This window comes from Poromitra crassiceps, assembly GCF_964638095.1.
Source record: "Poromitra crassiceps genome assembly, chromosome: 13".
Classification (NCBI taxonomy): Eukaryota; Metazoa; Chordata; class Actinopteri; order Beryciformes; family Melamphaidae; genus Poromitra; species Poromitra crassiceps.
In genome coordinates, this window is record NC_139644.1 from 16,808,131 (window position 1) to 16,823,060 (window position 14,930).

The 14,930-nt window shown below is 47.1% G+C and overlaps 1 protein-coding gene across 1 annotated transcript in view; it reads left to right on the forward strand.

Annotated features, from left to right (window-relative positions):
• sdk2a (sidekick cell adhesion molecule 2a) overlaps window positions 1–14,930 on the forward strand; it is a gene marked incomplete at its 3' end in the record, with an annotated part of 72,814 nt that overhangs the window by 10,357 nt on the left and 47,527 nt on the right. Inside the window, exons 2-8 of the mRNA XM_083649180.1 lie at window positions 658–764; window positions 981–1,128; window positions 4,995–5,128; window positions 13,412–13,523; window positions 13,957–14,147; window positions 14,442–14,525; window positions 14,609–14,803. Of these exons, the coding sequence (XP_083505306.1) occupies window positions 658–764; window positions 981–1,128; window positions 4,995–5,128; window positions 13,412–13,523; window positions 13,957–14,147; window positions 14,442–14,525; window positions 14,609–14,803 (971 nt within the window). The remainder of the gene's footprint in view (window positions 1–657; window positions 765–980; window positions 1,129–4,994; window positions 5,129–13,411; window positions 13,524–13,956; window positions 14,148–14,441; window positions 14,526–14,608; window positions 14,804–14,930) is intronic.

A 14,930-nucleotide genomic window follows, 5' to 3' on the forward strand; every position in this document is an offset into this window, starting at 1 on the left:
TTCTACCAGATTTCCCCCGTTTTCTCCACAATTGTACTTGGCCAATTTCCCATGCTGTACCGTTGTTGCACTGCCTCCACCCCCTCTGCTGATACATGTGCAGTTGCTAGCTGCTTCTTTTCACCTGACAGCGATTAGTTTCACACGTGGGAGATTCATTAAGTTTGCCGTGTGAGAGGATCACGCTATTCCCCCCAGTTCCCCAGAGGAGGCGCTAGTGCAGCGACCAGGCCACATACCCTTAATGCGGCTTCCCACGCGCAGACACGGCCAATTGTGCTTGTATGTATGTCCGACCAAACCATAGGTAACACGGGGGCTCAAACCTGTGACCCTCATGTTGGTAGGCAGGGAATCTACCGCTGCACTACCCAGATGCCCATGTCCACCACCACTCCATTGCATTCCCATGTTTCATTCCCATGTTTACACTCACCAGAGTCCTCACCAAGTGGGATGTCATTGAAGTTGTGTTTCAGGTGTGGAGTGAAACATCACAAGTCATTGAGCGTCTTTGAGTGGGAGGGGCTCAAAGCAGCGACATGACAAAGCGTTGCTGTCTGTCATGCTGATGGTGACTAATGGCAGTCTGTGTTGTGTGTGTGTGTGTGTGTGTGTGTGTTGTGTGTGTGTGTGTGTTGTGTGTGTGCCCATCAGGTACCTGATCCCCTCGCTGGACCGCGCGCACGCCGGACACTACCGCTGCATCGTCAGGAACCGCGTGGGCGCCATCATGCAGTGCAGCACTGAAGTGCAGGTCGCCTGTGAGTGATGCTTTCTTCCCATACGTCTCTGAAAGAGCCTAGCCAGGGGACGAGGCTGTTGTTGTGAAAGAGCTTAGATATGTGCAGAAACTAAGTGAGAATGTTTTGTCCCTGGCATGCACTCCCCATATTTTCCTTCACTGTAATATTAATCTTTCTCTCACCCGCCCGCGACCCCTCTCTCTCTCTCTTCATCTCCCTCTGTCTCTCGGCCAGATATGGGGGGTTTTGTGGATGTCGAGAGGTCGCAAACCGTCTCCCAGGGTGAGGGAGCTCTCATCCACGCGCCGCGCATCCACAGCTTCCCCAGGCCGCAGATCACGTGGTTCAGAGACGGCCGCAAGATTCCTTCCAGCAGCCGCATGTAAGTCCAGACCTTGAAACATTCAAGCTCGCTCTGTTTTGGGCAGAGACTCCGTGTTCCTATGCATGTTTGAACGAGTCGAGTGCTCTCACACATGAGGCTGTTGGTGAAGCAGACCGTCTTTCACTTCAGAGGACACGAAGAAGTTCGATACTGCTCACACATTTCCTGCAGTCGGTCCCTCCACACACCGCGAGCGTGTGGTTGAGCAGAATAGTTGATGAACGGATGTTGGCGCCGGCTCTGTGTTCATCATTGAGTGGCCTCTCAGTGATAAAGCGGGTTATTATATCGGCCCTATTGACTTTGCCGCTGGAATGATTGAAGGCTGGAGATGGAGCAGGCAGCGGAGGGACCAATTAGACACAATTGGACAAAAGGCATCAATTGATGATATGTTTGAGTGACAGGGCTCAGGCTCACCCCCTGTGCGGGTCTGTGTGTGTGCGGGACGGTCTGTACGTGTGGGCATGGAGAGTCTGTGTGCCATGTGACGATTTTGTGGGTGATTGGATAAGCATGACTCTGCATGCGTGTGCAGGTTTTTTACGCCCTGGCCACTAGGGGCCAACAAGGTCTGTCCGTATGTATGTATGTATGTACGTACATACATACATACATACATACATCATCATCATCAGCTAGGGCTCTGTCTGTCTGTTTGTTTCTCTGTCTGTCCCACTGATGACATCATCAGTGATGTCATAAATTCCACTGATGACATCATCAGTGATGTCATAAATCCCACTGATGACATCAGGGCCAGCTCGGCGAGCTGCAGGACAGGCGAGTTGGGTAGTGGTCATACTTGGGACCGAGACGATGATAATACGACAACCCCTCCTCTTCTGTAGCCGCTCCAAATGGGATGAAAGGGCTTGTGTGATGCCAGCTTTCCAGGAGGGGGCAGCGTTAAAAGTCGTACATAATGTATATGGTCATCATGATGATGTCATAGACGTTGTGAGACACACACACACACACACACACACACACACACACACACACACAGACACACACACACACACACACACACACACACACACACCACCAAGTCCAGCTGAAATGGCATTGTGAGAGTATGTAACTTCCTAATCCTATGGTGACATACTTACCGGGCATGTTTCAGTAACAGTCTACGTTACAAACATAATATAATGTAAATCCGCGTTACAGTGCCTGGCTGGCTCACTGTGCCCAGCAGCACCACAGCAGTTCCCGCATGCAGACAGAGAGCTCCTTCCCGGCCGGGGGAAGAATCATGATATTCCTGGAATGCGATTGCTATTGCATCTCCATTAACCTAAGATACTGGCAACTGTTGTTTTTGTAATGCATGCTGCTTATTTGAGCAGATATTAACATTTCTGTTGGGCTGAGAATCGCATGTGCCTCCTTTGATCTGCGGGCTATTTGATGCCTTTAGCTTTCAAGTTAAAGGTACATTCAGCGATGTTTTTGTGTTAGAATACGTGTTAAATGGCTCTATATTCTGACAGCAATCACTGAAATAGAGTGTTTGGTCAGTGACTTGAAACCCCCCTCTGTCTCTCTCCTGTAGTCTTGCATGTGTGAACCGTAACTCGTAGAGACTCACGGATAAAGTGATCAGAATTGGTGCCGACCTCAAACTGTCCAATCAGAGAAAAGTTGACATTTTCTGGGAAACAGAAAGTCAGATCATGATGCTGATAAATATCTATATGTATTCTTTCACCCCGAATCCAACGCCGCCATCCCTGAGTCTCTACGACTTACGCTTGCGGAGATACGTCCGCCCGGCTTGCAGGACTACAGGAGAGAGATAGAGGACAGCGGGGGGTTGGGGGTTTCAAGTCACTGACCAAACACTCTATTTCAGTGATTGCTGTCAGAATATAGAGCCATTTAACACTAATTTTACAACCAAAACATTGCTGAATGTACCTTTAAAATACAACCTATATACTGGTCTCTGTGTGAGTGCGGTCTAGGTAATCACCTGAGATGAATGAATGTAGCCGTCCAGAGAGACATACAGACAAGTAGGCAAGCCACCACCTCACCATCTATTATTCAGTCATGTCATCATAGTTGACGCGAAGACGTTTAGACGTTTACCCAGAACCCTATTCCCTCGCCTGGACGCCTCAGGAGGGAGAAGGGTGCGTGCCTCCTGCAGCGCACCAGAGACACGCCAAGAGCTGCCTGCAGCGCACCAGAGACACGCCAAGAGCTGCCTGCAGCGCACCAGAGACACGCCAAGAGCTGCCTGCAGCGCACCAGAGACACGCCAAGAGCTAGCTGCCTGCAGCGCACCAGAGACATAGCCTGGGTAAACTGAGAGAGCAGGTCACGTGGTGGCTGGGTTTACCTAGGCTACCAGAGACACGCCAAGAGCACTGAAGGAAAGAGTTAAGAAACATCTCAAGCACTTCCAAGAAGGTTGAAGCAGTAATTCGGGAGCTGGTTACCATGCAGCTGGCTGTCCTCGTGCTGAAGTGTAGCTGCTGAAGCTTTGTTCTGTGACACTGAGAGGGCCTGACAGCGCGCCGCTTGTTTGCTCGCTCTCTGTCGGGCCACATTGATATTCACAGGCGTGTGTGTGTGTGTGTGTCTGTGTCTGTGTGCGCGTGTGTGTGTGTGTGTGTGTGTGTGTGTGTGTGTGTGTGTGTGTGTCTGTGTGCGCGCGTGTGTGTGTGTGTGTGTGTCTGTTGACTCGGTGAGAGCCACGGCCCCTAATTGTCCAGGAGTGTGTGTGTGTGTGTGTGTGTGTGTGTGTGTGTGTGTGTGTCTGTGTGCGCGTGTGTGTGTGTGTGTGTGTGTGTCTGTTGACTCGGTGAGAGCCACAGCCCCTAATTGTCCAGGAGAGTGTGTGTTTCTTCTGCAGCAATCAGGAGTGTGTGTGTGTGTGTGTGTGTGTGTGTGTGTGTGTGTGTGTGTGTGTGTGTGTGTGTGTGTGTGTGTGTGTGTGTGTGTGTGTGTGTGTGTGTGTGTGTGTGTGTGTGTGTGTGTGTGTGTGTGTGTGTGTTGATTCTGCAGCAATCAGGAGTGTGTGTGTGTTTATTCTGCAGCGAGCAGGCAGCTGCTGGCGGATACGAAGACCCTAATCAGACTGTGCGCTCAGCGTCGACTCTCATTTAGCGGCTCCTCCCCACACGTTCAGGGCCAGAAGCCTAATGGACATATAGGCCTTCTCATCATCACAACAGAAACAAAGGGATTTGAAGACCCTGGGCTAACAGTACCTAGCAGCAGGGAGTGTTACAATACAAGGTTTTGTGGGCGTGCTCCTTTCCCACACATGATTTATGACCGTGTGTGTGTTTGTATGTTTACAACAATGTGTCACTTTACCCTGAGGATTTATTGAGAAATAACTGCTCACAGGTTTGATAATAGGAGTGTGTGTGTGTGTCTGTGTGTGCTTGTTGACACATGCATGTATGGGTCGTGTGTGTGTGTGTGTGTGTGTGTGTGTGTGTGTGTGTGTGTGTGTGTGTGCGCATGTGTGTGTGTGTGTGTGTGTGTGTGTGTGTGTGTGTGTGTGTGTGTGTGTGTAACTGCGTGTGTAACTTAAGTCGAAATTGGGGACACACACACGACTTAAGCCCAAGTGATTGGGACGGTTTGTGCAATTGGAGAAAAAAGCTCCCCAGTTAAGGTTGGTGTTTAATAAGGTTAGGTTAGGTTTAGGCAAGTAGTGGTGGCGATGGCTCGGGTTAGGGAATGTCTTTAGGGAATGCATGTAAGTCTATGTAAATACCCCACAAGTGACTTAAGACTGTGTGTGTGTGTGTGTGTGTGTGTGTGTGTGTGTGTGTGTGTGTGTGTCTGTGCGTGTGTGTGTGCGTGCGTGCGTGCGCGCGTCTGTGCGTGAACACCAGTGCCATCACCCTGGACAACACACTGGTCATCCTGTCCACTGTGGCGCCAGACGCAGGACGCTACTACGCCCAGGCTGTCAATGACAAGAACGGAGAGAACAAGACCAGCCAGCCTATCACACTCACAGTGGAGAGTAAGCACTCGCACACACACACACTCACACACACTCCCCCCCACACACACACACATACACACACACACACACACACACACACACACACACACACACACACACACACACACACACACACACACATACACACACACACACACACACACACACACACACACACACACACACACACACACACACACATGATGCAACACACGCTCCAACAACAGATTTTCTCACTCACTGAGCCAAGGACACCGTGAGTCACCGTCTTGTTTTTGCAGATAAAAATATAATGTCAGGGTATTTGCTGTTCAACTCCTTTCTCAATTCAATGCGGGAGTAGCTGTTCAACAGGTGGCTCAGCCAAAAGACAATATGCTGTAGGAACAGACAGAGCGCCCTCTACTGGCACCTCCTTTTCTTCATATGGGTCATATTCTCTGTGGGTTCACAGATGTAATCATACCTATTATGTCCACTACAATAGTTGTCCTCTCACTGTCCCCCCCCCTGGCTCAGCAGGGGACTGCAGTGGCAGGGTGTGTTTTAGGCAGAGCTGCTGCAGCTGCACCTCTCTGGCTGGCTGAGCTGGCTGGCTGAAAGGGGCCAATTCCATTTAATCGCCCTTCACAGAAAGCAGATTTATGAAAAATGACATTGTGTGTGTATGCATGAATGCACACGCGCAAACACACACACACACACACACACACACACACACACACACACACACACACACACACACACACACACACACATAGTGACAAATCTACAAACAAAATCTGCCTCAATTTTAAACAGCGCAAAAATACAAATATAAAATAGACATTTTTGATTATATATCCTAACTTTTTGGAGCCGAAATTAATACCAAGACCCAAAGAAGTCAGTCAGTGGGGATGTTAATGCTCCTGAAGATAACATGTCTGATGCACTGTCATGCATCACCAGATTCCTAATGTTTACGATGATGTGTCTGATGGGATGATATGAGGATGTTAACCTTTCTGCATGTGCAGTCACACATGTCATGTGTTGGTATCTGCATCTGATCTGTCTCGTGTGAATACAATGTTGCAGTGTTCATTGTGCATGACCACAATCTGTGGGGAACAAATATCACTGAATCAGTGAATTATCGTACGACCTGCATCGTAAGACTAGATACAAATGTTGTTTTTTCTTCCTTTTTTACAGCTCAATTTGTCAATTTGAGCAGTACTGTAGCTACAGACTTAGAGAAATTAAAATATGAGGTGGGCGGAGCATCTGGCTCCAAAGGGAGCATGCAAATGAGTGAGTGGTGAGTCTAGGTAAGAAGTAAGCTGACATTGTATTGGTTAATGCTCAAAGTCGGCAGACAGACATACTGTATTTGTGTTGCTTTACGTTGCTTAAAGGTTAAGTTAACCCAAAAATTAAAATTCATTCATTATCTACTCACCCCCATGCCGATGGAAGGACGGGTGAAGTGTTTTAGTCCACAAAACATTCGTGGACATCGGCAATGTCGGGACCGTCGGTGAGCATCGGTCGCCCTAGTCTTTGCGGTGTCCCACACTGTTGGCTATAGTCAACCTTGTCGGTGGCTTTTTTGGCCGATTCTACATTTTGAATCATCGGTGATTCACTCTGATTGGCTGGTCAGCGTTAAAGGAAGCAGTGCAGGGGAAGAGAGGTCACGCACAAAAGGTTATCATTTTTCAACTTTATCTCATCTGATAATTCCAATACATGAATATTTTTATTTTTATTTTATATTTTTCTGCCTCTTCCTTTCTTCTTCCACAAGCAAAAGACCAGACACGGGCTGACAATGCCAGTGCCATTTGCATCCTTTTTACCAGACATATTCCCGATTAGAAGTAGCTATCTGTCTTTGGACATAGACAGGTGTAAAGGTGACCTTAATAGCTCAAATTTGGTATGCAGGTCATCATGTTGTTTACTTTTCCAATTTAATTAGAAGATGACACACTTGAGGTATCTTCAACAGCGGGAGTTCATGAACTGGAATACATAAATTAGTGTCTGCCTTGAAAACAATCATGTCTTCAAACAACAAAAACAAAATGACTTCCTGCTTTCGTTGTACTAATGGCAAAACTAAGACTCTTCTCAGCTAAATCTCACTACTATATTAATAAGGCACCTGGGTGTTCAACTCAGCGCGGCGCTCAGTTGCTCAAGAAATGAGTATGCAGCGCTGAAATGAGCGCGTGAAGCATGCAAAAAAAAATAATAATCAGATTTGCCCCCCCATTTTCTCCCCAATTGTACTTGGCCAATTTCCCCCTGCTGCACCGGGCGGTCGCTGCTCCACCCTCTGCCGATCTGGGGAGAGCCGTAGACTAGCACCATGCTTCCTCCGACACATGCGCAGTTTCCAGCCGCTCCTTTTCACCTGACAGCGGGGAGCTTCACCGGCAGGACGTAGCACGTGGGAGGAGCACGCTATTCCCACCAGTTCCCTTCTGCCCCGAACAGGCGCTCCCGACCGACCAGAGGAGGCGCTAGTGCAAGCATGCGATATTTGTATAAGGTTAATTTGTGTTGAAGATTAAAATTGTCTGTAATATCATTATGTCCGTGGTATGCACACAATATTGTAAGCTGGAACAGTCATATTTGCCAAAAGAAAAAAATATATAAAAAGTATATAATAGTTCTGATTAACTGCAACACATTTGCACAAGTGATGTCTTAGACTAATTTCAATAATGAAGACGACCTCCCAGCCAACGCCCAGCTCAACATTGCTATTCACGCCCCCTTTCATTCATGCCTCTGCCCCGTCCATTCACAGTCACGCACGCTTTCCCTCTCTGGCAATAGCCAATCAGCTCAAGTCATTCCTTTCCCTCGCTTTTCCGCTGAGCCAATCACCTAAGCGGTTAAGTGTATGATAAGTACTTGTTTTTACTTTGTTGTTATGCCTCACTTGTGTTGTCGCCACACATTTGCTGTGATCGCCGTTGAAGCAGTTGTTTCGCCCCAACTCCTCCCCTGACCACCACCAACGTCATGCCTCTTGAAGAATTCCCTATGGGGGGATTCTCTATCCTATACCTCACTGACGCCCTCCTCTCTCATCTCAGGAGAAGCGTCATCATATCATGGAGTCATACGCCAAACCTAATTTCTTTATTGTATCATTCAAGTTGATTTGAACCTTCTTACTAGTCTCTAATGATTGAACTCATACCGGTACTTATTAACACATTGAATGCCAGCCATGTTTTCATTCCTGTAGGTAAGTTGTGCCAGGGGTGTTTTTGACGATTCTGGCTCATTTTAGAACAGCCGAGGATTCTTTTCTGTTAAGAATTCATGAACATCAATCATCTAAAAATAACTAATAGAATGTGTGCTTTCTCTGTCTAAAAGAGTTAGTTTGCAGAGTTAGTAGTTATGTAGATATTAGCCGTTGAGTACAGCATGGTTTCAGCGTCTGGAAATTTATTCAGAGATAAATGGCTTTTTGTGAAACAGTCACTTTAACCATTCATTTTTGGCATCAGTAAGACCGTCAGACATTCTAAACAATAGTTTTGAACAGTAATTTCCTCCATAACAACAGGAAACACCCCTCTCATTCAAACTCCTCCCTCCGTGTGTCTTCTCCTCCTTCCTCCTGGCTCTAACAGCGGGCGTGTCAGAAGCGCGTTGCTGCTGCCTGCCTGCCTGTCTGCCTGTCGGGCAAGACGAGTCTGAAATGGATTACTGTAAAATCGCGTCGCCATTTCCTTGAATAGCTTGCTCCCGCGGTGTGTGTGTGTGTGTGTGTGTGTGTGTGTGTGTGTGTGTGTGTGTGTGTGTGTGTGTGTGTGTGTGTGTGTGTGTGTGTGTGTGTGTGTTCGCGCGTTGCTGCGCGGCTCTGGGGGGAAGGGATCTCTGTCCGTTCTGTGTGTGTGTGTCCGGGCTTCTGACTGTAAAATCGCCAAGCCATTTCCGCGGGAGGCGGCTGCTTTTGTGGCTTTTGGGTCCCGTGGCTGTGACTTCTCTCGGTCTCTGTCGCCACTTAGTGGTCGGTAAAATAGATTACACACATGCTCTTGCTCCAAATAGTTATCTCAAAGATGTAAAAGGGGTTGATTGATGTCCCACCGTCAAAAAAAAAAAATCTTTATGTAAGACGAGTTAGTCCGTCCTTGGCACTTAAGCGCTGGATTATGTAAGACGAGTTAGGTCGTCTATGGCACTTAATGAGTTAACACCTCCTTGTTCAACTATTACATTCCTTGATGGAAAAAACTATTTTATTAGTGTTTAATTATCAACATATTTTGAACATTTGCATTTTTCTCCCCATCACAATAGTGTGTTGCCACCGTTATAAAAGTCCTAAGCTCCTCAAAGCTGTGCTCTAAAGTAGTTTTAAAATTTAAACCACGTCCCCTTGTGGCTTATCACTTAAACAAGGACTCTGGAGCCAGTTGGAAAACTTACAGCATATTAAATTGCCATGCAGTTGAATCAATACTTCAAATTCAAAAACTGAACTGCTGGGGACTTAAATTAAACAATCAAATGAAGAGTAGAACTCAACAGCAATAACCCATCACGCCTGTGCCTACGTTCAGACTGATTCCACTGCCACCTGCCACACACTGCCACACACTGCCACTGCCACACACTTGGTGCTAAACCAAAACGCTACCACAGAATGAGAAACAGCAATGATAACGTTACAAGGGGAAGAAACATTGCCAGCTGTACGGCTGGGAAAATAGATATCAACTAACTGTAGTGAGAAGGAGCTAGAAAGTGCTTTGATGAATGGGAACAAATTATGATTTTGTTCAAAAGGCACGGCCAGGCAGTTTATTTATATAGCACTTTACAGCAACACGGCAATTCAAAGTGCTTTCCATAAAACATTAAAAGCATTGAGACAAAGTGAAAAAGTTAAAATTCATATAAAAGAACAAACAAAATGCACTACATAAAAGAAATCTAATCAAGTACTGTAAAATAGAAAGATATTTTTACCCCTCTAACATGGAGTCAAGTGGCATTACCTCTTGGTATTGAGTAGTCACTCTCAAGGTCCTTACACATCGGGAGCGTTTTTTTCGTGCGACGATTAATTTGCACGTCAATAATATTTTCCAAACCTACGGTATATCAGTCAATGCAACCGTGCATACCAACGGCGAAGAAATTCGCTTCCGACGTGTACACATCTGTGGCTGTGATTGACAGGTGGGTCAAAACTCACATCGCAATTTCGTGCTGTATATTCGCATCGCTCTTGATGTTCACACTGCACCGTCAACCACTAAGTTATATGAAATCAAACACGTTATTGTACATGTGGGACCAGCAAAGGGGAATCAGAAGTGCTTAAACAAGATTTCTCTAAAGGTTTTTACAGACTTGATGAGCTACACATACAATCATTTATCAGTGGGCCTCTTCCAACTATTGACAGGAAGATAAATACATTCAGACGCCAACTTGCACTCAATACGTGGCTCTCTAATGTCTGAGTCTCAAGGGATACATTTGATTGATAACCTCAACCTGTTAGGGATACATTTGATTGATAACCTCAACCTGTTTTGGGAACGTGACGATCTCTTCAAAGTTAAGGGTCCCCAGCTAAAGGGACATGCACTATATGCCCTATGGTGCCCATTGTTAATGGCCAGTGACCCATAGCTTCAGTGTGTTCTCTCTCTCTCTCTCTCTCTCTCTCTCCCTCTCTCTCTCTCTCTCTCTCTCTCCCTCTCTCTCTCTCTCTCTCTCTCTCTCTTTCTGTCTCTCTCTCTCTCTCTCCCTCTCTCCCTCTCTCTCTCTCTCCCTCTCTCCCTCTCTCTCTCTGTCTCAACAGTGCATGACAAATAGCTTGATATAACTTTTTACACATGTATTCCTCCTTGGCAATATCATTGACCTTTTTCACAGCAGTCATTTTGTGTCTAAAAGGCAGGGTAAACACGGGTGCAACCAAAACATTAATATCAAATAAGATCAAGTTGAAACATGAGAAGACCGTCTTGTGCGTGCCCTCTTTTCTCGTGCACGGCTTTGCTTAACCAGCCAATCAGAGCGATTTCTCGGGAAAAGCCGCCAACAAGGCTGACTAGAGCCAACGGTGCAGGACGCGGCGCAAGAACACTCACCGACGGCGATGACGCAGACATGGCCGACGGTGTCAGGGGCTTTAGGTTCACAAGCCAGATGGAGGACTTGGTGGAGTCTGGCGTCACAATGATCCCACTCACCGCTCCTCCTCATCAACACCGAGTTCAAGGCCTTGAACAGCACAAGAACAGCTGCTACCAGCGCCGGCAACAACTAGGACACCGTGGGCCTCTGCTGTTCCAGAACTGTTATTCATAAATGATCCGATAACAAGCTGAGACCCTGCGAGAGAACGCGCTCCTCAAATACAATAGCCACAGTGTCGAGACAAAGATTAGATATAAGCAGGTCATAGTAAAATCTTCCGATCCTACAAATTTGATTCACATTCCCTGTATGCCAACTTAGCCAAGTATCCCAGGCTCTGCTCCAACAAACCTATAAACTAGCCCTGTTTAATATTAGCTCCCTGTGTAGCAAATCACTTTTAATCAATGGTTTTATAACCTCCTACAAGCTTTTGTGTTAACAGAGATTTGGCTGGACGCCAGGAATGGGAGCGCTCCTCCTGGAATCCACTCCTCCAAAATTTCATATTGGAGTTTGAATCACGACAGAACAAAAATGGAGGGGGTGTTTGTGCCTTTAGGGAGACGTTCATTTGTAAGACGTTGTCATTTGGAGACTCCTCGTCCTTTTGAATGTGTGTTCTTTTAAAATGGAAATAAAATGTGCTCGTTTACATTTTCCGTCTTTCTACAGACAAGGGGACACAAATCCCTCGTCTGTACTGCTGCACTTTTGAATTGTAAATATTTGACCGTATTTTGTGTCACTCTGTAAAGCACTGTGAGTTGCCTCAGTGTATGAGATGTGCTGTAGAAATCAAGCAGCGTTGCCTTGCCGTGTTCACAGTGGAAGCTTTGCTATTCATCATATACTTCCTACACACAAAAGATGCTCCTTGATAGTGTGATTTCAAAGAAGGTGGTGCGGGGGGTTGTACGGTGGTGGGGGTGGGGGGAACTTAATTAGGAAGGAAACCCAAAAAGTTCACATACCGGTATGCACAAACACACACATGCACACAATGAACACATGGAGGAGTAGTACACCGCATATACACACACACACACACACACACACACACACACACACACACACACACACACACACACACTCACACACCTGCACTCGGGGGAGGTGGGGGGGGGGGTGGATGAGATCAGATTCAGAGAGAGATCACTGATTGAGGGCAGTGAATCGATGTCTGGATACAGGCTCTGGGAGCGATGCTGCTGGCTTTAATCGCCTTTTCTGTTTGTCAATTATGCTACATAATAGCTCCTAACACCTGGGCTAACACCGTGCTTACCAACCGCTGTGCGCACTACAAAGAGGATCTCAAGTAACGTGCAGAGGTATTAATAGTGCAGGGGAGCTGGATCCTACTGTAGCATGCTAACATGCAGGCGCGGACTGCATAATCGGGCACGTCGGGCAAATGCCCGGTGGCCTGGCCTGGCCTGGCCTGGCCTGCAAAAAAAATATATATTTATTTATTTGTTTTTTTGGTGCCCGCAGTCAGGCTACTCACTGAACAGCAGGCCAGGCACCGCCTACTGGTTTACTAGTGGTTTTATTACTTTATTAGTTTGTCTGAAGTAATAATTACACTTCAGGGTTAAAGTGGGTGCATCTCATTGTAAAATTGGACTTGGCCCAAATTGGGCTTCAAACAGCCCAAATTTGGCTTCAAACGGTCCAGATTGGGCTTCAAACGGCCCAAATTGGGCTTCAAACGGTCCAAATCTGGCTTCAAACGACCCAAATTGGGCTTCAAACGGCCCAAATTGGGCTTCAAATGGCCCAAATCTGGCTTCAAACGACCCAAATCTGGCTTCAAACGGCCCAAATCTGGCTTCAAACGACCCAAATTGGGCTTCAAACGGCCCAAATTTTTTGCCTGCGACGCCCGTATCGGCCTGGCCTGCTTGGTATAATGCCCGGCCTGAATTATGATCCCAGTCCGCCCCTGCTAACATGCTAGCCGCTGCTGAGAGGCATATTGCATTGTCTGCATATGTACTTTTTCCACCTCTATCTCTGTGTCATTTCTATGTGTGTGTGTGTGTGTGTGTGTGTGTGTGTGTGTGTGTGTGTGTGTGTGTGCGTGTGTGTGCGTGTGTGTGCGTGTGTGCATGGTTGTAGATGTGGGAGGACCCGCAGACCCCATCGCCCCCTCCATCATCATCCCCCCCAAGAACACCAGTGTGACTGTGGGGAGAAACGAAGCCGTCATGGAGTGTGTGGCGAACGCAAGGTATCTGCTTCTCAATATTCACACGCAGATACACACAAACACAGACACACTTGCATTATCGAAATGCTTCTGACATTTCCTGCTTTCAATGAATCTCCATTTCCTTTTGTTTGAACATGATCGAAAGATTCTTTGTCCATCTCTCATTTTGTACCTCTTCTCCATTCTTCCCTTTGATTCAAGGCTTCACTCTGTTCTCCCGTATCTTCTCGCTATCTCCCGTTCTGAATTCTGACTATTATCTCCAATTCAAAGACATAATCAGAATGACAGATGTATCCCATCGCTCCCTCATTGCTCCTCCGTAACCTTGAAACAGAATATGAATCTGTATTAAAAATGCAGCTTCTTCTCTCTCTCTCTCTCTCTCTCTCTCTCTCTCTCTCTGTCTATCTCCATCTCTCGCTGCCTTTCATCTCTCCCCGCTTTCTAGACCGCTTGTCAAAATGAGTATCACATGGAGGAAAGATGGAGTCGTGGTCAATACGGGGATCCGCGATTTCGGCCGCCGATTGATCGTCAGCCTGCCCGCGGTCAGCGACAGCGGCTACTACGAGTGCGAGGCGGTCCTCCGCAGCAGCAGCGTGCCCTCGGTCACCGCCGGGGCCTACCTGCACGTGCTCGGTGAGTGACCTCTGCCCTCTGCCGGTGTAACCGCATCTCTGGAAGCAGCAACTCGGCATCACACTGCAAACATTGCATCAGTGTGCTTACTCTTCCATTTGAGAGAACACTTTCATTGCAATTTACATTTGAAGCATGGAGTCGAGGCGCTCATATCCAGAGTGAATAAGTGCCACAGAGAAGAGTAGAGGGGGGGGATTTGTTTTTGTGGCATTCGCAAAGTTTTGAAGGGTTTAGCAGGGCAATGTTCGATCTGTTTATCGTTGGTTATCTGTTTTTTTGTTGTTTTTACAGAGCATCCTCTGTTCGTAAAAGAGCCACCCAGTCACATCAGTGCAGAGATGGAGAAGGTGGTGGATATTCCCTGCCAGGCGCGAGGTCAGTGCTGCCCACAACCAAAAGGACAAGAAAAGGCAAGAGAAAAGTGAGTTGAGAAAATGATAGATCTCTTCTCGTTCCAGGTACCCCCCAGCCGGACATCGTGTGGTATAAAGACGCAGTGCCCATCAGCCCAGTGAAGATCCCCAGGTACAGAGTGTTGGTAGGAGGCAGCCTGCAGATCAACGGCCTCCTTCCAGACGACACCGGGATGTTTCAGTGCTTCGCCCGGAACCGAGCCGGAGAGATCCAGACGAACACCTACCTGGCTGTTACCAGTAGGTCCCCTTTCCCCCAGAAATCTGTAGCTTTCTTCTGCTGATACATAGATAGATACTGTAGATAGATAGATCGATAGATACAGTAGATCGATAGATAGATAGATAGATAGATAGATAGATAGAT